This window comes from Eptatretus burgeri, chromosome 10, assembly GCF_056783735.1.
Source record: "Eptatretus burgeri isolate ZD-2024b chromosome 10, Ebu_testis_v1, whole genome shotgun sequence".
Lineage (NCBI taxonomy): Eukaryota > Metazoa > Chordata > Myxini > Myxiniformes > Myxinidae > Eptatretus > Eptatretus burgeri.
The window spans coordinates 47,322,358-47,346,318 of NC_140970.1; the positions used below are offsets into that span (position 1 = coordinate 47,322,358).

Consider the following 23,961-nt stretch of genomic DNA (forward strand, 5'->3'; position numbering starts at 1 on the left):
CAACTGCCTCGCATTCCAGGGTTACATTCTTGGCTGCCAGGTGAGTACCCACACACACTTCGGCCTCGGCAGCACATACCGGTGCTGTAGCCTGGACTGTGGGCTCACAGTATTCATTCACAGGCACTCCACACACACATTCAGGGGTCACGCATACGTGCACCTCATCGGACAGAGTCTCTTCATTGACGTAAAATTCAATTTCGACCTTAAGCTCCTCATCCGCACCATGTATGCATGTACCCACGTACCTGCTTTGTTCCAGTCACCTCTGTCCGGTCGCTTCTCTCCAGCAGGTTGCTCATCATCGGTTCGCCACACTCCTCAGGGGCTGTCAGCTCCACATGCTGGACCTGCTCAAAATGAATCTCATTAACAACCCCGCATGCTCCCTCAAGGTCTCAATCACCAGGGTTTGCTCTCATTGTGGTGTCATCCGACGAGTGATGTCAATCAAGTTCTGCACCACTAACATTACTCCCTGTGGTGATGTCACACATCCCATATTATTGTGCTGTTCTCCTTCCTGGCTCCATTTTCTTTTCCATTCGAGTCGTTCTTCCTCTCTGAGCCTTTTGAGTTGTTCGTTATCTTTCCGGAGTTTTTCCATCTCCGTGGACTCCAACTTTGCTCTCTCCTCGAGTTTGTCAATTTCAAACTCATATTGTTTTTGTTTTCTACCCCACCATCTCTCATGTTCTTCATTCTCCAATCTCATCGTTTCTTTCAATTGGCTGATTTCTTTTTCCTGTTTCATTCGTCGTTCTTTCACTATCTCCGCGTACTTCAACCTTGCTTTCTTCTTTAGTTGTTCTTGTCCCTCTTTTTGTTTCTGTGGTGTAGTCTGCGGGCCTACGGGGAGGGGCATGATGATGATGCATGATGGGCGTGATTATGGGAGGAGTGGTCGTGGTGGTCATCGTATCTGCAAGGGATATAAGGTGTGCGCGCACACCTTATCGGTCCGTCGCTATCAACGGAGCACTACCGGCTGCTGAGTGATTTGGTGGCTCCAAATAGGCCCAGTGATGACGTGCTATCCTTTCAGGACATCGTGGCGAAAGTGAAGACCCACTTGGCGCCAGAGAAGTCGTTACATCTCGCGCGGTTCCAGTTCGATCATCTCGCTAAGGGTGGCGAGGAGCGCGTTGCGGACTTCGTAGCACGGGTGAAGCATTCGGCTGTGCCGTGCAAATTCACGACAGAGGAGCGTCCGGCACGGCTCAGAGATCGTTTTATTTCTGGTCTGCGAGACGCAAAGATGGTAGCAGCCATCCTGCGGTTGACCGACATCACATTCGACTCGGCGGTCGCGACTGCTTCATCTGTCGAGCAGACACTCACGGATGTCCGCGCCATTGCTGGCCAGGACGTAATGAGTAGCTCCAGCTGGGGCATGGCGGCTAATCCCGAGGTCCACGCGGTGACCGCACAAGTGCCGCAGGTCGCGCAGCCCGGAGTCCGCGCGATGGCACAAGTGCCGCAGGGTGCTCGCGCGCCTAGCGGTGCGGGACGAGGGCGCGCACCGCAGCATGGTCGCACCGGGAGCGAAGGGGCACCGCAGCACGGTCGCACCTGGAGCGAAGGGGCTTTCCGGGGGTGCTGGGGGTATGGGGGACCGCACCTGCGACAGATGTGCCCGTATAAGAACACCGTGTGTTTGCATTGTCACAAGGTGGGACATTTGAAGCGTGTGTGTCGGATGGCGGGGGCCTCCGTTGGGGTCTTGGATGACGAGGTGCGGAAGGACCCCAGTGACCTGGAGATCGGCCTGCAACCGGGGCATGACGATGCCGGCGAGCCGGAGCAGGAGATGCAACCACTGTTGAGTCTGTTTTCCGTTGGTTCAGAGATGACGACGCCTTTCACGGTTGAGGTCAAAGTGGATACCGGATACCGGGGTTTTGCGTGGATACCGGGGCTGCAGTGTCGGTCATAGGTGAGCAGGCGGCTCGTGGTCTTCGCGGTATTCGCCTGGTCAAGACGGCCTTGTCGTTATACACGTACACCGGTGAAGCGATTGCACTGCTTGCGAGGGCCGACCTCTCAGTGCGCTACCGAGATCGACGCGCCCGGCTCTCGGTGTTCATTGTACGAGGGGAGGGGCCCCCCCTTTTGGGTCGGGACTGGCTGGCGCACCTCGGACTGGATCTCTGGTTCGTACCTCCAGATGTGCCAGTGCTCTCTTCGAGGCCTTCGTCGAGTACCAAGGGCGAGGCTCTGGCGGCGGGGGCCGCGTCGATGCAGCGGGAGCGACCGTTCGTTGCTGCCGGCGGCAGTGATGTGCAGTTCGGGAGCGGCGAGAGCCGTATCAGCTCTCGCGATGAGTTCCCGCGCTTCGCTCGCGATGAATTCCCGCGCTTCGGCAGTGTTCGTGAGGCAATGCGCGTCGGTGTTGTTCAGGCAGCTTTGACAGGTGGCGGTGAGCCCGTGGCGTTAAAGGGAGTCGCGAGTCACAACATCGAGTCGACAACCAAGAAACGGACTCGTGATGTGGGTTGTGGGTTGTTGTTCATGGTATATGTGTTTTTCCTTGCTCTAGTGATGCAGTTTAACGTTGTTGAAATAAATGCCAGCAGTTCTCGTGTGAAAGTGGATTTGGCGGAGATCAGTCAATGGGGTTGGTATTATGATCAATGTGATGTGGGGGCAAATAAAGAAGGTTTATTGGCCTCCAGTTGCCCCAGGCCACAGGTAGTTGCTTTGTCATGTGCTGGGGGTTTATCAAAAGACCGCGCTGTACGGAAAAGTGAGTTTGCAATGCTTCGAGTGATGTTCGTAGTGATTTATAATGAGCCTATGATTGCAGTGTGGTTTAAATGGAATTGCTCCCGTCTAGCTGCCGTGTGGGTCTCAGAGGTCGACTCGGAACCAAGACGAGTGCCCTGGTCGGCGTTACCCCCACCTCTGGTTGCGAGCGCAGCTCTCTGTGTTCGCTCAAGGCCGTTTGGACGGGCGTTGGTGGCTCAACTGATTGGGGTGCGTGGGTTGTTTTGGAGCATTAAATGCGTACAGCCAGCGGCGCTGTTCAGCGCCCCCGGCCAAGGTCGATCAAGGCTGGCGCCACGACTTCCAGACAGCGGGCTTCCGGCCTCGGAATGTTTATCTACGTCGGGTCTGCCTGGGGGGAGTGGGCCGGAGGCGTTTGATGGTGCCGGGGGAGGTTGGCTCGAAAGGTCGCCACGACCTCGGCGAGGGCCATGTCAGCATGGGCCGCCTGGGGGCGTTTTTGCTGCGTAGTGCTGCTGTGCTTCTCGTTTTGCTGCTTCATATCGGTAACGCGGTCAGAGTTTAGTGGGTGCTTTGTGCACCTCCGTCTTTGGAACCTGGCCTTTGCTGCTCCACTCGCTCGCATCGACACATTATATGATGTGGTGTGCTGTTATACTTCGCTGTTTTCATTTTTGGTGCCTTGTTTATGTCGAAGTTTATGTTTATGCTTAGGATGATGGTGATCATTTAATAATCATACTTTTAGGAGGGAGGAGTGTGGTGTAGTCTGCGGGCCTACGGGGAGGGGCATGATGATGATGCATGATGGGCGTGATGATGGGAGGAGTGGTCGTGGTGGTCATCGTATCTGCAAGGGATATAAGGTGTGCGCACCGCCTGAGGCGTCGTAGGAATGCAGTAGTCGAACGCGGCTCGTGCGTGTGCATACGTAATAAAGGAGAGCCGCCGGGCAGAGTACGCCCGCGCTCGCGCTTGTACAACACAGCCCGGCTCGACTGTCCTCCCGCTCGTGTCTGCCTGCTAAGCATCTTCCATTTCAGTACATTACAGTTTCCTCTTCCACTGTCTCTCATGCTCTTCATTCCCCAATCTCATCGTTTCCTTCAATTGGCCGATCTCCTTTTCCCGTTTCATTCGTCCTTCTTTCACGATCTCCGCATACTTCAACCTTGCCTTCTCCTTTAGTTGTTCTTGTCCTTCTTTTTGTTTAATTCCTTGTTCTTTTTGTTTCTTATTCCACTGTCTCTCGTGTTCTTCATTCTCCAATCTCGTCATTTCCTTCAATTGGCTGATCTCCCTTTCCTGTTTCATTCGTTGTTCTTTCACTACTCTTTATTGCATCTCATTCTTTAGTCTTGCTTTGACTTCTAACTGCTCGATCTGCACAGTGTGGTTCCTTAACGTTTCATTCTCCGTTCTTTCTTTCCTTCCTTAACATCCTCAGTTCGTTTTGTAGTTCCCTCGCTTTGTTTTGGTGTTTCCATAACTCAGAAACTTTTTCCCATAATTCCTCTCTCATCTCCTCACCTCTTTTGCATTATTGCTTTCTCCATTCGTCCATTCTCTTACCGTGTCCCTTGCTAATTTCTAGTTCACTTGCCAGTTCATTTCCCCTGGACTTTAATTCCCGAAGCTGTTCGGACTTTTCCAACAATTCTTCCTTCCTTTTCTCCATATTTTTCTCTCCTCTTTTTATCTCCTGTTCCAGGCTCTCCCTCATCTGATTGCCTGATCTTACCTCTTCCGTCAGTAGTTCCAATTCCCGTTTTTCCTTTTCCAGCTTTGTTATCCATTCTTCTTCCAAGTTCTCCCTATCCTGGGAGTTACTAATTTGCTCCTCCCATATTCTTTTGTTCAGTTTGCTCTTCTCTTGTTCCAACTTATGGGTACTCCACTCTACTTTCCTCATTTCTCCCTGTAGTTCCTTGAACTGTCTTGACTTTTCCAACAATTCTTCCTTCCTTTGCTCCAGAGATTTCTCTCCTCTTTTTATCTTCTGTTCTCGGCTTTCTCTTATCTGATTGCCTGATCTTACCTCTTCCTTCAGTTGTTTCAATTCCAAATCGTGTTCACCTTTTTCCTTTTCGAGCTTTTTTTTTTCCATTCTTCCTCCAAATTCTTCCTATCCCTGGAGATACTAATTTGCTCTTCCTCTTTTATTTTATTCTGTTCGCTCGCTTTTTGTAGCAAAAACCCACGAAACCATTCTACTTTCGTCGTTTTTCCATGTAGTTCCTCGACTGTGCTGGCTAATTCCTCCTCCAGCCCCCAAATTTGTTCCTGTGCATCGGCCAATCGTTGCGCTTCCGTGTGCACATAATCCTCATGAACCCAGTCTGTGTTGGCCAAGTCCTCTTCCAGCCCCCGAATTCGTTCCTCTGCATCGGCCAATCGTTGTGATTCCCCATGCACACAATCCTCCTGAACCTCGTCTCCACGCCGCCATATCTCGTCCAATTTAATGGCAAACGAATGCAATTCCTCTATATAGTTATCACCACACTTCCGCTGCCCCAAGGCATGCGACACTCGTTCAGGAAGCTCATGAATGTATGCGTTGGCATCCTCATTCGTCTGCCCCGGCATATACCGTGTCCACGTGGCCTGAACCGGTGGTCGGGAGCGTTTCCTTCACGCCGCGCGGTTTGTTGCGCTATAATTAGCCCTCTCTCACTTCGTGTCGCGCCGAGATGGAGCCGCGCCGACATTTTGCGACTCCATTTTCTTTATAATTTGCAAATATTTCCTCCGATCCGTTCAAGCATAAGATCAAATCAAATTTGGACCGTTTTTTTTTTTTTTTGAAACCAATGTCCGGGGTGCGAAATGCACCGCAGGTCCAAATATCCCGCTCCTGACGACAGTTGTTGCGGATCCGGGGTGGCAGGAATCTGACCCAGTCCTAGGTGCCAGCCTCGCCACCGCCGTCTCCGGGAGTCTATAACGCCGGCCGGCTCAGCACAGGCCTCGGGTCACACGTCTTCAATCGCGATACCAATGTAATCCTGTACCTTACCAGTTGGGGAGATAGAACCCTGGCTACAGACTGGCTTTGTCAGTGACCGAGCAGAGCCTACCAGCCTGGAACCACTTTGGCCTTATATGCCAATCGAACGGATCGTTCCTCGACGCGACACGCATTAATCCATAGCGGCAACTGCATACGAATTAACCAGATTTATTGGGGACATCAGGGATCACAACACAAGCAATATACACGACAATGGTTTTATTAACAATCAACCTGTTCTTAATTAGGGGACCACGGCTAAAGGTTGAGGGGATTCTACGAAATATGCCTTGTACAACACGTTCAAACAAACAGCATGCATGCACACAGAGTACTTGGTGATGGCTCATGGACGAGAGGACAGTGTCCAAAAGCACGAATGTCGCTCGTAACAAGCGGTGGTGTCCACGGGTTCAAACTCCCGCTCGAACGCGCCGCACGGCAAGATGGCGGCGCAGTACTCCTGCTCAAGTCACCGCGTGCGCGGTTTCCACGCGCTCTGACCTCGTGTAGGGTCGAAGATGGGCCTCAGCTGATCTCTCTTACGGTCCAGCACACAAATCCCAGCCTGGCCTGTTCTCCAGACGAGGCCCCAGTCGAGGTCCGAGTTCCACAGGCGGGTTGGCAAATGTGACGAGCCGTGAGGTGAGCAAGGACCGTCCGAAGGTCCGGCATCTCCTCTCCGGCCTTCCCGCCTCAAAGCCCAACTCGCGCTTCGTCCTCTCAGTGCCTCTCTCGGTCGAATCACCAACGTGCAGGTCGGGTCAGCGTCTCTCCTGGCAGATACAACACGGTGCCTCCTTCGTTCGCTCACCTCGAAGCAACTCCGAGCACGCTCGAGAACCCGGCCGTTCCTCACACACAGCACTCCTTATGTTCCCTTTTCCTTTCTCGCTTCCCTCGGCGAAGCCCGTTTCCAAACTGAGAACTCCTTTTTGCTTTCGTTTCTTTTTCTTCGTTCGCCTCGACACACGCCTGTCGCGGCGACTCACTCCAAAAAAAAGCTCAGCCCCTTCGCGGCACTTCCTTTCCAGGCCACACCTCTCGCTCTAGGCCACTCCCCTCCTGTTCGTACAGGAGAGGAAAAAGAATCATCTCTCGTTTCACCACCGTATGAACATAAAACAGTCTGTTACACCTCCCGACACACACATATCGTCCCTTATACCAAACAACCTATCTAATCAGGCATTTAATGGGGGATCTGAGCTAATCCTATACTTAGTAGTCCCATTAAGGGCCATTTCCGGAACAATATTATACTGTCTACACACACACACACACACACACACACACACACACACACACACACACACACACACACACACACACACACACACACACACACACACACACACACATACACAACCAGTCTAAAGTTTTAGAACACCCCCATTCTTCAGTTTTTACTGAAATTTAAGCAGTTCAAGTCCAGTGAATAACCTGAAATGGCACAAAGCTAAGTGGTAAACTGCCAGAGGTTAAAAAAAAAAGTTTGGGTGACCAAAAATGGTTTCGTGTCAGGTCAGGTTCGATCTGTGACCTGCTTCAGGTACCATGTAAACCTGTACTAACCTGTTCCATGGTCGGGTTGTCGGCGACTAAACTGTCTCCCCCACCAGGTTTTCTGGTGAGGAGGGTGTTTGGATATGGACACCCAGCAGGATTAAAAACAAAACCTGTCAAAGGGCGGAGGAGCTCCTTGTGAGCCAACGGCCATCCATATCTAGTACCCAACTGTGTCTGCGGACGTCCTCCTGCAGTTGGGTTACTTTTTTATTAGGAGGTTGGTGGCAGGATTTGCACTCCGGCCACCGTAAAACCCTTCATTCCGCAAAACGCAAAAACGCAAAAAAATCTGAAAACCCACTCCGTGGCAGTACCTCCTGTGCAGCTTCCCTTCGCAGGGCAGCTCACCAGATGACGGGATTGGGGCAAAGCCTTCGGGACCCCCAATCTTTGATGATAGGAGGGAAACCACGGGGTAACATCCCTGGGTCAGATTGCGGGAGAGTGTGTCGGAGTGGTGCTGAGGTGTCGTCCACCAGACGGCGGTCTCCTTGGGTTAACCTGAGGCGGTCCCTTCAGGTGGGTGCCGAGAATGTCCTATCCCTAAGAGAGGATGATCACCTGTCTCTGTTATCATCTGAGCTCCAGCGTTTGGACATCGGGATTGCAGCTCTCTCTGAGGTTCGGAGACCGGATTGCGGCGAGATAATGGTGGGTGGTTACACCTACTATTGGTCTGGTCGCTCTGATGGTTACCATACCCAAGGAGTTGCTGTAGCTGTGTCCAATAAGCTGACCCCAATGATAATTGAGGTAACAACGGTCAACGAGCATATTATGAGATTAAGGATTCGTCACTCCTTAGGTGTCATTTCCCTGGTCTCTGTTTATGCTCCGACTGAGGCGAGTGATCTCACCGTGAAGGGTGCATTCTATGCCACACTCGAGTCTGTGGTTGATCAGTGCCCCAGACGAGATACACTTCTAGTCTTGGGGGATTTCAATGCTTCGACTGGAATTGATAGGGATGGTTATGAGGTGTGTGTTGGTCCCCATGGGTCAGGAACTATGAACCAGAATAGCACTAAGTTCCTTGACTTTGCAAGAAGTCATGGACTTAGGGTGGCTGGTTCATGGTTTCAGCGCCCACAAGCTCATTGCTGGACTTGGTATTCCAACGCTGGTGGTGTGGCAAAGGAGATTGACCATGTCCTCATTGACGGTCGTTGGAGGATGATCCAGAACTGCAGGGTCTACTGGAGTGCTCAGTTCCTCAATACTGACCACAGGCTTGTTGTAGCAACTCTAAAGATGCACCTTAAATCCTAGAGAATGGTACCATCCCAGCCTAGGCTGGATGTTGCCAAGCTCAGGGATGAGAGAGTAGCTGAGGAGTTTGCGAACAGGCTGAGTGGACACTTGGGGGGTCTGGGTGCTTTGGGGGGTCCTGAAGAGTTGTGGAGCGCCTTCAAGACCACCGTCCTTGATGTTGCCGGTGGATGCCTTGGAGCTCACCGCAGGGCAAAGAATAATTTTGTCTCTCAAGGGACACTGGATACCATTGACCAGAGTCGCAGGGCCAGGCTGAATGGCAGAGCTGAGCTGTTCAGGGAGCTGAGGCGTAAAACTGTACGTGCACTGAGGGTGGACAAGGAGGCCTATGTGCGAGGAATCTGTGAGGGGGTAGAGCATCACCTGTGGACAGGTGATTCTCGTCCCGCTTACAGGGAAATTCGCGCATTACGTTCATCCAAGCCCATCCCTCGGAGCACTGCAGTTCGAGCAGAGAGTGGTAGGCTCTTGACAGAGGAGTCTGAAGTGAAGGCCCGCTGGGCCGGTTACTTTGAGCGGTTGTACCAGGCTGATCCCCCAGCTGTCGAGTTGGACGTCAAGGGTGTTACAATCCCTGTTGCTGACCCTCGAATCAACTGTGGTCCACCTTCGCTTGTGGAAACACGGGCTGCGGTGAACCAGTTGAAACGGGGCAAAGCTCCAGGGATCTGTGGCATCCATGCCAAACTTCTCAAGGCTGGTGGAAATGCTGCACTCGTGTCGTTGCATGCAGTTTTGTGCTCTGCCTGGAACACAGGCATCATCCCAACTGACTGGAAGAGGGGCCTTGTTGTCCCTCTCTGGAAAGGGAAGAGTGATCGCCAAGACTGCAACAACTACCGAGGGGTGACGCTGCTCTCAGTGCCGGGCAAGGTCTTTGCTCGGATAATTCTTGATAGGGTTCGCCACCAGCTGCTTGAGCACCAGCGTCCAGAGCAGTCAGGCTTTACACCAAAGAGGTCAACGATTGACCGTATCCTTGCACTTTGTGTCCTCACCGAACGCAGATGAGAGTTTCGGCAGGGGCTGCTTGCAGCCTATGTTGATCTCTGTAAAGCGTTCGATTCAGTGAATCGGGATGTCCTCTGGAGGATTCTTGGTCTTCGTGGGGTGCCACCAAAACTGATCGATCTGATGTCTGAACTCTACTCTGGTACTGAGAGTGCTGTGAAGTGTGGTGGTACCATCTCTGACTTATTTCCAGTTGTTACTGGAGTTCGTCAGGGATGTGTTCTTGCCCCCACACTTTTCAGCACTTGTATGGACTGGATTTTAGGGAGGATGTCGGAGAGATCAAGTTGCGGTGCATCGTTTGGGAATGTCAAGATCTCGGACCTTGATTTTGCAGATGATGCAGTCATCTTTGCGGAGACTTTAGACATCCTCTTGGGGGCCCTCGAGGTGCTGAATGAGGAGTCGGAGCCGTTGGGATTACGGGTTTCTTGGGTCAAAACTAAGATCCAGGCTTTCGGTGACATCTTGGATGCTGCTGTCCTGCCTGTGTCTGTTTGTGGTGAGGATGTTGAGGTCGTGGAGAGATTCACTTACCTTGGCAGTGATATTCATGTTTCTGCTGGCTGCGAGTCAGAGGTCAATAGACGTCTGGGTTGGGCCTGGGGAGTCATGGATTCACTGGATCATGGGGTGTGGTGCTGCCGGTACCTGTGCGGGAGGACGAAAGTCCGAGTCTTCAGGTCCTTGGTACTTCCAGTCTTGCTCTATGGGTGCGAGACTTGGACTCTGACCAAGGATCTGAGACGGAGACTTAATTCCTTTGGTACCAGGTCTCTTCGGAGAATCCTTGGCTATCGCTAGTCGGATTTTGTGTCCAACGAGCGGTTGCTGAGAGAGACTCGGATGAGATTTGTTACCTGCATAGTCCGTGAGCGTCAGTTGCGGCTGTATGGACATGTGGCTCGTTTTCCTGACGCTGATCCTGCTCACCAGATTCTCTCAGCGAGGGAGTCTCATGAGTGGAGGAGGCCAGTGGGCCGACCACGTGCCTCATGGTTGCAGCAGGTTGACCATCATCTCAAGGAGATGGGGATGGGCCTGGCATCTGCCTGGGGGATGGCCAGACGGAGGCCCCTGGAGTACCGGCGGAAAGTGGACGCAGCGACGCGCTGTTCTGGCACATGCTCCCATACCTGACCTGACCAAAAACTGAAAAATAATGTAAATTTCAGAGTTGTTAAAAAAAGGCCCATTTCAGGGAACAAGTAATGGGTGAGCAACTGCAACTGATCCGCAGCAATGGAAGTAAATTAAGCTTGAAGGTTGATGCAAACAATTCCTACAGGTATCCCAACTTTTGTTGACGAGTTACAAACCCTCTGTTTGGATGAAAGCAGTGTTGGACAGACTGTGTTGCTACGACCTCTGAAGCATTATTTGGACAACATTGCACTGCAGGAAATAGTATATTGCCATCATAATGGCGAGGAAAAGACAATTAACAAAGGAAGACAGACAGACCATTATAACCCTTAAAAGTGTAGGTCTTTCCTTTAGAGAAATTGCAAAGAGCCAAGGTGTCAGTGAGTGCAGTTTCCTACACCTTCAATAGGTGCTTGGAAACTGGAGGAAACTCTGACAGGAAGAGGTCTGGCAGACCCAAAGCCACAACACAATCAGAAGACAAGTTTCTGAGAGTCAACAGCTTGTGTGATAGGCGGCTCACAGAACAGCAGCTTCAAGCACAGCTTAACACTGGTCAAAGTAAGGAAGTCTCAGTTTCAACTGGAAAGAGAAGACTTCGAGCTGCAGGTTTGACAGGTCGAGTGGCAGTAAGAAAGCCATTGCTAATATGGGAAAATAAGAAAAAGAGGCTTGCCTGGGCCATAAAGCACCACCAGTGGACCACTGAAAACTGGAAAAAGGTCTTATGGACCGATGAATCAAAATTTGAAATCTTCGGTTCATCACGCAGGATTTTTGCACGCCATCGAGTAGGCGAAAGGATGATGCCTCAATGTGTGACACCAACTGTCAAACATGGAGGAGGAAGCGTGATGATCTGGGGCTCTTTTGCTGGATCCAGAGTTGGTGACTTGCACAGAGTGACTGGCACCCTGAACCAAAAGGGCTACCACAGCATTTTGCAGCGCCATGCAAGACGCTCTGGTCTACGCCTTGTTGGTCAGGGGTTCATTCTCCAGCAAGATAACGACACAAAACATACCTCCAGGCTATGTCAGAACAACCTTAGAATAAAAGAACAAGACAGTAGGCTTCAAATCATGGAATGGCCAGCACAGTCTTCAGACTTAAACCCCATCGAGCTGGTTTGGGATGAACTGGACAGAAGGGTGAAAGCAAAGCAACCTACAAGTGCAACACATTTGTGGGAACTTCTGCAACAGTTTTGGGAAGAACTTTCCGAACAATATTTGATTTCCATTGAAGAAAGAATGCCACGAGTACGTTTGGCTGTTATATCTGCAAAAGATGGCTACTTTGATGAGTCAAAAATTTGAATCAAAGTTTGTTCAACAAAACGATTCCACGATTTCTTTTTTATCTGCAATTGTTTATTTGTTCTATGCTTTAATTACAGAGTGCATTGAAACATTAAACTGCTTAAATTTCAGTAAAAACTGGAAAAATGGGGGTGTTCTAAAACTTTTGAATGGTAGAGCATGCACGCACGCACGTTTTGTTCCCTTCAAAGACATTCACAAATGGATCTCATGCAATTCTTCTGGTACTAGCATGTAGCATGTAGAACATAATATTCACTGCACAATGATGCTGTGCCATAACAGATTTTATAATTAAGGAAGTGATGGGCACAGCCATGTAAAGTGTAAATGACAGCTGAAAACTTTCCTGACAAACACCATAGATATAGCAAAAATACGTTTACTAAAGAGTGTATCAGAACCTAGCAAAAGAGCATGATAACATGGGTATGCAATGGATGTCGGTGTAATTGAGACTACTACAGAATCTGTTTCAGCAGTTTAAAAAGTTGCAATTTACACAAAATTAAATGTCTCCACCCAAACTCCTGCGCAGTCATCATTCTTCCGGATCGGGTCAAAGCCAAGGGCGTCCGACTGATTAACTATCCTACTTTGTTGATCCAGCTCCAACCCTTGGCCCGCCGTCAAGCATACTCTTTCTTGCTTCTCTTCTACTGCGACTACTCCATCAAGCTGTATGTTTTTGTCCCCCCTCATCTTCACTCTGTTCGCAACACCCGTCTTGCTTCCACTTGTCACCCTTTGTGTGTTAACCTCCCTTCCCAAGAGACCAATCTCCATGAATCTTACTTTTTTCCTCTGTACTTCCTCTTTGGAACAGCCTCCCCAGCAGTGTGTTCCAGACTTCTATCAACTAAAAACAATTCAAGTCACAAATCAATCATCTAGATCTCATTTAATTACATTCCCCCCCCCCCCACCCATCTTCCTCCTTTGCCCTTTCACCCAGGAGCCATTTTGGGCTTGAACTTTCCCCTGTGGTGTTATCCCCATGCTTTTTGAAGAAAAAAAAAATGGGGGAATATTGTTGTTGGCCCCATCCATCCGTCTGTCTGTCCATCACACTATCCCCTTCTAAACGGCTGTTCAATAAATTCACCAAACTTGGTAGTTATGATCATCACATGGCACAAGGGTGCTCAAACAGTATCATTTTTGGCCCTGCCCCCGGGGCAGAGTCAAAAGGTCGATTCAGAAAATGCATTTACGGGCATATTTTTTCAACATTTATGAATGAAACTTTGTATCTGCAATCAATATTTGGGGACGCATGAAACGTGCAACAATTTTGGGGGTTTCATCCCCGATTTATGCCCCAGAGAGTGGGGACTTTGGGTCACAGGGGTCAAAATGGAAAATATTTTTTACTCAAAATTTGATATTGGGTACTTTTTGCCATCTTTCAACTTTGCTTTCGGTGGGTAGCATGTGGATTTGTGATGACACGCTATCGACTTTGATCTCGTTCAAAAAAATTTTTTTTTTTCACTCAACCTCCTTCTTCTGCCCCATCCTCTCCTAGTTTCTCTTCCTTTTCTCAATTTTGTTAACTCCTCTACCACCTTCCCCCCTTTGCATGCATATGATATCAGTGTTATTAGAAAAAGAAAAAAAAAAAACATTAATGGACATGGTTGTTGTTTTTAGAACTGTCAATCTCTTAAAACTTTTTGCACACAATGGATACAGTGTAATCAATTCACATTATTATTTCTCATTTAATAAGGGGAAATCTAGTTCAAAGAGTTCCTCTGTCACTACTCCAAAGATTTAACTTGCATGCATGACTGTGACCTCACCTGGTGTGCATCCAGGTCAACAATCATCGCCTTGGATATTCCCTCAACATGTTGAAACAGGAACTGCACATAACATGGCATTCATAAAAGTCAAATAAAGCCAAAAACTGACAATGCATAAATGGCTGATACGTGGGTGTAGGACATGAGTGTGGGTGCATAAAGAGTACTGGTGGCATAAACAGTGGTTGTGCTTGTGGAACACTAATGGCAAGATGCCATCTTTGTTCATCAAAATGGCAATACGATGACAAAAGCACACGCATTCCAAAATGGGTTGCCCAAAGCTCAATCCAAGATCAAGATGGAGAGACAATTTGGTCAATAGTGCGAGAAAATGAAAATAAAGAATTATATAATATACAGGTGGAAAGAACAGATTGCTGAGTAAGTGATACCTTTATGGAGATAGAGATGTCTGCATAGGCACAGAAACCCCCTCCCTTGTCTGCTGAACAATGGTGGAACCCACCCCCTGTGTGAAAAGGAAGAAATGCACTTCTATATTGCCACCAGGCCTGCAGTCCCAAAATATCCCCACAGGCATCGTGGATAATGTAATGCACCTACATCCTCATTCAAAAAACATTTTACCAATCTAACAAAAATATAACATAGCATCAATTTCATGGTAAAACAACAGATAGCAAATATCTTTGTTATCGACATGACTTAAATGTAAGTAGACAAAGTGCGTGCTGTGCCTTTACCAACATTGATGGCCCAGCCTCTGTCAACAGCCAGTTTCCCTGCCTGGAATAAAAATCAAAACATAAAAAAATGATGTGTCAGACACTCAACATCAAGTGCGATTTTGGCGAGAAGGAACTTGGTCAGTGAGGAGGGGGGGGGGTTCCCAACAGGTAAAACAATGCATTTTAAAACAAACTTTTGCTGGAATGCTGGAAAACTTGGCTTAGTTGAAAAGTTTAACTGTAAATTTGTTTGGCAGAAAGTTTGTATTACTCGGAATTGAAGGAAGAAAAAATAAATTAATTTAAAAACCTCTCCAGTGGCTGTTTTTTTTTTCGAGAAATTAATATCTTTGTCTGATATTTTTGGTACGAGCCATAAACATACATACTAATGGTAAAATTGAGTGACTGCTTAGTTTGCTTTTAGAAGCAAGTCGGAATATTCGTGGCTGATTATATATGCCACAAGAAACTCTCTCACCAAAACCCCTTGGTAAAGGTGAATATGTCCAAGTGTGTCAGTTGAAAGACTTCAATCTTATCATGGGGATGTACAATTGCCTGTTGGGATCCTGGTACATTTCAGGTTAAATATGGATATCTGCCATCTGTTGCTGTTTAAAACCAACATACTGACAGTGACACTTGGACTTTATAAAGTCTTGCTAACTTAATAGTAAACAAAGCTCCACTGATGGGAATGGATAAGTGTTCTGAAACTCTGCAAGGATCAAAATTGAAAATTTTTCCTCTCGAGCATTCACTTCTGGGTACCAGACAGACTGCTATTGGCATCCAGGTACAAGTTCCCACATGGATTAGCGATTCTCTCAATGCACATAAACAGGAACAGTCACGCTCATTAGAATGTTCTCCTCAATTGTCCCTTTGAAATATAGTTAATTTGCCAGTTTCCTTGTTGAAATATCGAGAGGGGGAGGTTAGAGCTGGGGTGAAACCACTAGTCAAAGTCTATCATACTCAGTATACAAGTTTAATTGGTGGTTTTAGAATCATTAATTATATTATTATTATTATTATTATCACAAGGAACACCCAGAGTGTAATTCCCCTTCCCTCTGGCAGAGGTCAGCTTGACTTTTGAGTTTTGCCAAAACAACTCCAAATGAGAAATAAAACACTTCCTTAAGGATGGAGGGGGAGGGGGAAACACAAACAAATCACGTGCGCATGTGCACACACACATCACACAAAAAAACAAATAAGAAACACCAAAACACACAACAACAAAAAATTACACAGGTAAATTACAACGAACTTCACTGCATGATTAGCATAATTATATGAGCCTTGGTACAGCACTTCTGAAAACCTGTGTACATGAACCAAGTGGTTGAACAGAATCTGTCTGCACATCTTATCTTTCAATGTGCTGGTGATTAACAATCATTCTCGAGAGCAGTAGACGTTGGAGGTAAAAACAGAAAACCTCAGAGGTTTATGGATCCTACGCTATTTTATGATTGCTGTTGTACATTGTCAAATATAAACAAGTTCCATGCTTCTATAATATCAAAATAGTACCATTTACAATGTGTTCAATGCCCTGAGCCAATCTACGAGCTGTTGGCAGCATTCATGCATGGAAATGGAGCATCACATTCCCATGTCACATATCTTGGAATACTTGAAACCACTAGAAAGTTTGGCTTTTATTCCTCATTCATGATGGTTGTTAACAAGACATGCCTCAAAACCTGTTCTGAACTCTTGCAAAAATCACGATGAGTTTACCTGCAATTTACTGTACCACACGATTGCCATGAAATAGTTGTGCCCAAATGGCAATTTCAAAGTACTGTATAATACTTGGGAATATCTGCAAGTGTCACATCCTGATTGGTTAAACCACCAATATGTCACTGCAAGCTAATATAATGGCAATGAGATGGATTTACCAAGAGTTGCCATACACTTGGATCATACCAACTGGTATTCTTGTCCAAATTTACTGAATGAAAATTACAAAAACTGAAATATATTCTATGAAACAAATTCTTGAAGAAAATCAGTTAAGCCACAATATCACACAACCCCAACCCCCACCCCCCCCAACTCCACCTCAACCCCTCACCCCCTTCCTGCACTTGAGTTGAGGGAACCCTCACCATAACGGTGCCACCAGTCTGCAAACGGAAAGGCCGTAACACCTTACGCTGCACGATGAAGTTGGGCAAAAAAGCCACAGGAGGAACTTCTGTGATTGATGCAACAACCAATGAATACTAGGGCAGAAATACAGGTATGCAGAAGGAAATGAGAGAGAAAGAGATAAAGCTATTGCATGATATTTCCATCTTAATTTAACAATGGCTCACCTACAGTACCAGTCAAAAGTTTGGACACAAGTACTCATTCAAGGGTTTTAATTTATTTTTACGATTTTCTACATTGTAGAATAGTGAAGACATCAAAACCATGAAATAACACATATGGAATTATGTAGTAACCAAAAAAAAAAAGTGTTAAACAAATCAAAATATATTTTATATTTTAGACGCTTCAAAGTAGCCACCCTTTACCTTGAAGACAGCTTTGCGCACACTCTTGGCATTCTCTCAACCAGCTTCATGACGTAGTCACCTGGAATGCTTTTCAAACATCCTTGAAGGAGTTCCCACATATGCTGAGCACTTGTTGGCTGCCTTTCCTTCACTCTGAGGTCCAATTCATCCCAAACCATCTCAATTGGGTTTAGGTCGGGTGATTGTGGAGGCCAGGTCATCTGATGCAGCACTTCATCACTCTCCTTCTTGGTCAAATAGCCCTTACACAGCCAGGAGGTGTGTTTTGGGTCATTGTCCTGTTGAAAAACAAATGATGGTCCCACTAAGCGCAAGCCAGATGAGATGGCGTATTTCTGCAGAATGCTGTGGTAGCCATGCTGTGTGTGCCTTGAATTCTAAATATATCGCCGACAGTGTCACCAGCAAAGCACCCCCACACCATCACACCTCCTCCTCCCCTATGCTTCATGGCGGGAACCACACATGCAAAGATCAGCTGTTTACCTTCTCTGCATCTCACAAAGACATGGTGGTTGGAACCAAAAATCTCAAATTTGGACTCATCAGACCAAAGGACAGATTTCCACCTGTCTAATGTCCATTGCTCATGTTTCTTGGTACAAGCAAGTCTCTTCTTATTGGTCTTCTTCAGTAGTGGTTTATTTGCAGCAATTCGACCATGAAGGCCTGATTCACAGTCTCCTCTGAACAGTTGATGTTGAGATGTCTGTTACTTGAACTCTGTGAAGCATTTACTTGGGCTGCAATCTGAGGTACAGTTAGTTGGTGATTTCTGAGGCTGGTAACTCCAATAAAGTTATCCTCTGCAGTAGAAGTAACTCTGGGTCTTCCTTTCCTGTGACAGTCCTCATGAGAGCCAGTTTCATCATAGCGATTGATGGTTTTTGTGACTGCACTTGAAGAAACTTTCAAAGTTCTTGAAATTTTCTGGATTTACTGACCTCCATGTCTTAAAGTAATGATGGACTGTCATTTATCTTTGCTTCGTTGAGTTGTTCTTGCCAGAATATGGACTACTACAGGACAGACAAAATAATCTCACTAAATAGGGATATTTACTGTATACAAACCCTACCTTGTCACAACACAAATGATTGGCTCAAACGCATTAAGGAAAGAAATTCCAGAAATTAACTTTTAACAAGGCACACCTGTTAATGGAAAAGCATTCCAGGTGACTATCTCATGAGGCTGGTTGAGAGAATGCCAAGAGTATGCAAAGCTGTCCAAGGCAAAGGGTGGCTACTTTGAATAATCTAAAATATAAAATATACTTTGATTTGTTCAACACTTTTTGGTGACCACATAATTCAATATGTGTTATTTCATAGTTTTGATGTCTTCGCTATTATTCTGCAATGTAGAAAATTGTAAAAATAAAGAAAAACCCTTGAATGAGTCAGTGTGTCCAAACTTTTGACTGGTACTGTACATGGTGCTCACCAAATGGTGGGGAGGAAATAAGCAATAATTATTACATGTGTAATTATAAAAAAAATTAGATAATCAAAAGGGAGGAGAGATGGAAACTTTAGAGAGAGTGGGAAGAGAGAGGAAAGGAAGTTGATAGGATATAGAAGAAGGGAGGGAAAGGGAAAGGGCATTTATGGTGCGTGGGGCAAATTGAGTGGCAGAAGAGGGTTACAGTCAAGCAATGCAATGGAGGACCTTGAGACTGTTAATATAGCGTTTTGTATGCACAAGCAGCAGATCTTGTTCCTCTGCTTCTCGAGGAACAACTATCGTTTCATCATTGATCATCCCAGCTTCTACGGGAACACAGACAAAGAGAAAGAACGAGTCAAAGGCTATCGTATTTAGTATACAAGTTTAACTGGTGGTTTTAGAATTACTATTATTATTATTATCATGTGAAAAACACCAGAGCACAATACCTCTTCCCTCTGGCAGGGGTCAGCAAAGCACTTGCACTATGCCATGTGTACAGTGCAAAATTGCAAGTCATCTTCACAGCTGACTTTTAATATCCTCTTCCACCATCACCGGATGCCATGGTAAGGTACACATAAAGAGAGAATTTGCATTGTCCCCTCTCTTGAACCACCGCGGATGGTAATGTTTTTTAAACACCAAAAACCTTTCCCAAGAACACCCCAAGTAAAACAGCAAATTTCAAAGCATCATATCCAGCGGTTTAGGAGTGCATAGACGTCCAAAAACACACACACACCTTTTAGTAAGAGATTACCATTATTATTAAGAAAATGAACTTCTTACATTAATTTATTAGCCTTTAAAAATCACAAACCAAAGATGAACAAAATATACCAGCAACCCATTTGATTTTCTGCGAGAGTTATAAAGGCTTTTAATGTGACATGTTAGTGTGAAACGGCTTTGAAACATTTGCTGCTGGAACATTAATTGAAGCTCCAAAATTAACTCTCGTCACTATGAAACAAGCTTTTGGAATAAAAGACATCTTTATAACCACATTTAGGTGCATAAAGGAGAAGCAGGATGGCACAGTTGGAGGGGCCGCATAGTCTGTGTTTGACCTACACACTCCCCAAAAGGATTGGAATTAATAAAAAGTGTTGTACAATTGTAGTGAATGGATGTGTATTGCATCTCAGACCACATCATCCTTCAAATAGGGATGTAACAATTGCATTTAGATTGTGGATGTTACATATCGCAAAGGGTATTGTAAAAACAGGAGGCTATTGCGTGCCACTACTACGGCCAAATTCTCCACTTCATTGCCACTATCTGTAGTCAGTGGATGGGCTGGACCTGTGAATATGGCATACGTGAAGGGTCAAATAGCTTCCTCGTGTTCTTACGTTTCCTTGTTCAACTGAAGAAAACATCATTGTGCTTGAATTTTCTTCCAGTTACTTAAGGTCATGTGACATGCAAAGTTTTACTTTGAATGTAGCTCACAAAAGTTTATTCTGAATCAACAGATGCATCATATCCACCTTTCAAGTAGTTCACTACCCTGCCCCACTTTCCAGCATCAAAAGGGTGGAGCTTTTCCATACCCAGGAAACTGATGTTGTAAATTGGACTGTACACAATGGGCCAGCAATCAGCGGGCACATGTGCTGTGTACAGATGGGCAGGATCTGACCTGTGAAGACATTGGCTGATTAACAACTGTAATGATAGACAACATACCGTTGCAGAAGAGAAATGAAAAAGAGTATTGGTCAATCGAACCGCATCGACTCACACACTTTCACCGCTCTCTTTTTTGTCGATCACAGAGGTAGCCATTCTACTTCATGAGGTCACAGAGTCAGGGGCCAAAGGCAGTTACAGACTCCAAGGGTCCAGGTAAGGAAGTGAGGTAAACATATCCTGGGCAAAGCAATTACAGTTCAACAAATCGTAAATCCAAAACCGACAGGCTGCTGAGCTTTAGACATCTTAAAACAACTCGGCTATTATGAGTTTGCTCGATACCTTATTCAATCACAAAAGCAGAACATTTAAGCACAAGGTTTAAGCCTTTACGCACAAAATTAGTCTTCAAAAATCAGAAAGAGAAATATGCTGAACCTATCTTCTAAATATAAGGGTATGTTCTTTTGAACATATGAGCCCCTTGGACCATGAAGCTATCGTTTTTGTTGTTAAAGGCCGTTATGGGAACACAGAAACAAGGGTATGTTTAGCAGCATCATCATGGTTGGCGTCTAGCAATATAATATATTAGCGCGATTAAAAATACCGTTTTTTTCCTCGCATCTTCATGTCTGTCAAAAAACCAGTGTCAAGGTGCACAACTACAGCTCATAACCTATCCATAGAGGTGTTTTTCGGCCCCCCCTGCTTTCCCGTTTTCATGCCACTGTCCACACAAAATTCATCAATCAATTCTATACAGAGTCCGGGGGACTCAACAAGTAGCATTTTAATCGCCAACTCCATGCTTCAAATCTAAACTCGAGCAAAGTCGATAGCGAGTCATCACAAATCCACACACTTCCCACCGGTATGTCCTTGACAGTGTCGCTCAGCTGCATCTGATCCGGTAAGGTGGTCTGGTTCGGACAAGGTGTAACGAGGGCGTGTCCGCCGGTAATTAGATCAGGTGGTTATTTTTCAGGTTAACTGGATAAACTCGACAGAGGACCCCAGGTCACGTGGTTGAGTTATTGACATTCACGGTCGGTTAGTGACCCGCTGCGTCACGGATTTATCCGTGTGCGATGGCCTGCAATTCCGGGGAGACTGGTGGGAACCCCGAGAAAGCTCCCGCCCCACCCCCCCTACCACCGGTGGTCTTCTCAGCCGACCCCCGGCCTGCAATAATTGTTGCGGCCATGGGTACCGAGACACCAGCTTGTCACTCAGGGGGATTAATCTCTGGTTGTCCTCGGTAGAGCTGGACCTGGGGCCACCGCTCACAATTAACGTTGTGGTACGGTGGGTTTTTTTAGAACCATGAACGCCACCCAGTCAACCACGAATTCCAGTGTCCGCCGTCTAATTATTCTGTTTAACTATTCTGTTTAAGAGGTCACGTGGTTACCTGAGCGGGGAGCGCGCCCTCGGCAAAGCGCCAATGTTATCTGATTAGATTTTAATTAGGACGGCCGAGCGTTTTAACCACTGGTGCGTGACGACTATTTTTGGTCAAACCTGTGGTAATAACCTCCCAGTCTATCTCGGTTCGAACAATGCTAGACCAATGAAGGAAAGGACAAACACGGGAAAGTTGGAAATCGACAAATAATTTATTAATAATAAAATTAATAAATAAAAAGAAATTTTTATTTGCTGAGGTAAATAAAGAATGAATTTCAAAGCAAAATCAATCAAAATGCCAGGAAAGAGACAGACTCTCTTCCTCTGGTATCCAAGGCCATCTCCACTCATGGCTCGCAGACTTCCTCTCCTGTCGCAGTCAACGTGTGGCCCTAAATGGAGTTCTTTCATCCCCCCTTCCTGTCCAGGCTGGAGTTCCTCAAGGTCACGTTCTGGGACCTGTTCTTTTTCTGGTTTTCATCAATGATCTCTCCGACTCTCTGGAAAATCCTCTATATCTCTTTGCTGATGACTCCACCCTCTGCCGTACCATCCGTCATCCCTCAGACAGGCAAGCAGCAGTTTCTTCGCTTACTGCAGATCTGGATAAAATCACAAACTGGTCCAACACGTGGGACATGTCTTTCAATCTGGACAAATCTCACACTCTCACTATGTCTCTTCGAAAAGACCGTTTAGAAACCCCCTCCCCCCCATACACTTTCTCAACAATCCTCTGGAAGAAGTCTTTTCTTTCAAGCTTCTGGGTCTCACTATCTGCCATGACCTTTCCTGGGAAAGCCACATTTCAAACCTCGCCTCCAATGCCAGTCACCGACTGGGAATCCTCCATCATGCAGTCCTTCTTTGGCCCACCTGAGCTCCTGACCACTTACAAAGCTTTTGTCCGCAGCCTGATGGAGTACTGCTCTCCCCTGTGGGGTGGTGCTCCTGCCTCCCACCTTTCTCAGCTTCACGCTGTAGAAACCAAGGCATTTCGGATCATTGGCATCTCCCGCAATGAGGCTGAGTCTTTGGGCCTCTCACTCAATCACCGCAGGTGGTCTTTGGTCTTTCTGTCTTCTACCGTCTCCTCTCCAGCCTCGCCCCCCCCCCTGCTCTCTCTGCGATTTGACCCCACCCCATTTCTGCAGGGCGCTCAAGGTCCGCTAACAACCCCCTTCTGGTAAAACTACCAAAATCACGAATCACTGCTCACCTTCACTCTTTCATTCCTCTTTTTCCCCACCTTTGGAATAAACTCCCTCACTCTATTCATTCCCATTCTTCACTCCAGGCATTCAAAACAGCTGTTCACCACCACCTCTTATCATCCCCCATCCAAATCCTCGATCTTTTCTACCTCCGATAATCCACCCAAGCCCATCTCCTTCAAATTCCCTGCTTTCCTTCCTTAAAGTCCCTGTAATGTCCATCTTCTATTCCCCATGTTCCCCGTCCCATCCCTCTCCCTTCCACAGATCTCCTAATGTCTCTGTTCACCACTGTTTTGTCCTTCCCACTCCAGCCCCTCGTCTCATGCCCCCCTTGCTGTGCATTGTGTGTTCGCTCTCATACGAGCCTCGACAAGGGATACCAAAAAAAAGAGCAGATGCTTATCGGGGGTCGACTTACTTACAGCTAAACACAGACATGGGTACCCAACGGATCATTCAGGGGGAGGGGAGGGGGAGAATCGTCTCGCTCACCAGAAAGTCGTCCGTGAAGCGAAAACGTCCTGAAATGCATGTGCGTCACGTCCGTTGCCAGCACCTAGCTTTGCCGTGCACCCTCTCGCGGGGCAGTCTTGAACGCCAGTCGAAGTCTGGAGGGCACCGAGATCGTCTGTCGCGGGTTTAGACCCTGATGGTGTTGGTGACCGACCCGTGCCTCACTTGTTGGCGGCACTGCCCACACCCACACACGCACCACACGCTCGCTTGCCCAAGCACTAGGAAGGATGAATTGTTTTGTTGGCGCTGGTCAGACGCTTCTTGCTTGCTTCTCTCGCCCTTTGCTTTTTCCTCTCCTTTCGCTTTCACTTTTCTCTCCTCATGCTTTTCTCCCCTCTTTTCTCCTCACACTTTTTCTCTTCATACTTTTTCTCTCCTCTTTTCTCCCCAGAACGTACCTATCGCTTGTTTTTATATCTCCGGGCCGTCTATGCGGGGTGCCGCCCCAAGCTCACGCCGCCCCACTGGTGCACGGTTACCATGACGACCCATGTGCTCTCAAAAAAGGTGGGCGGCGGAGCTCACGAAAGATTGTAGCTGAGGAAGAATGGGGGCAGGCTTTAGAGCTCGTGAAAGAAATGTGTGTAAACGTGTCTGTCGTAAAGCAAAAAATAAG

The 23,961-nt window shown here is 47.0% G+C and overlaps 1 protein-coding gene across 8 annotated transcripts in view; it reads right to left on the bottom strand.

The window, feature by feature from the left end:
* HDAC11 (histone deacetylase 11) overlaps positions 1 to 23,961 on the bottom strand; it is a 51,248-nt gene that overhangs the window by 20,009 nt on the left and 7,278 nt on the right. For 3 of the 8 annotated variants that reach the window (XM_085898168.1, XM_085898169.1, XM_085898170.1), the window contains exons 2-9: positions 20,312 to 20,439; positions 20,058 to 20,209; positions 18,781 to 18,881; positions 16,693 to 16,809; positions 14,579 to 14,621; positions 14,267 to 14,343; positions 13,869 to 13,931; positions 252 to 353 (exon numbers count right to left, since the gene is read on the bottom strand). In XM_085898168.1, the coding sequence (XP_085754294.1) occupies positions 252 to 353; positions 13,869 to 13,931; positions 14,267 to 14,343; positions 14,579 to 14,621; positions 16,693 to 16,809; positions 18,781 to 18,881; positions 20,058 to 20,209; positions 20,312 to 20,355 (699 nt within the window). In that variant the 5' untranslated portion in view covers positions 20,356 to 20,439. The remainder of the gene's footprint in view (positions 1 to 251; positions 354 to 13,868; positions 13,932 to 14,266; positions 14,344 to 14,578; positions 14,622 to 16,692; positions 16,810 to 18,780; positions 18,882 to 20,057; positions 20,210 to 20,311; positions 20,440 to 23,961) is intronic. The other 5 variants (XM_085898171.1, XM_085898174.1, XM_085898173.1 and 2 more) reach the window with 5 other exon arrangements.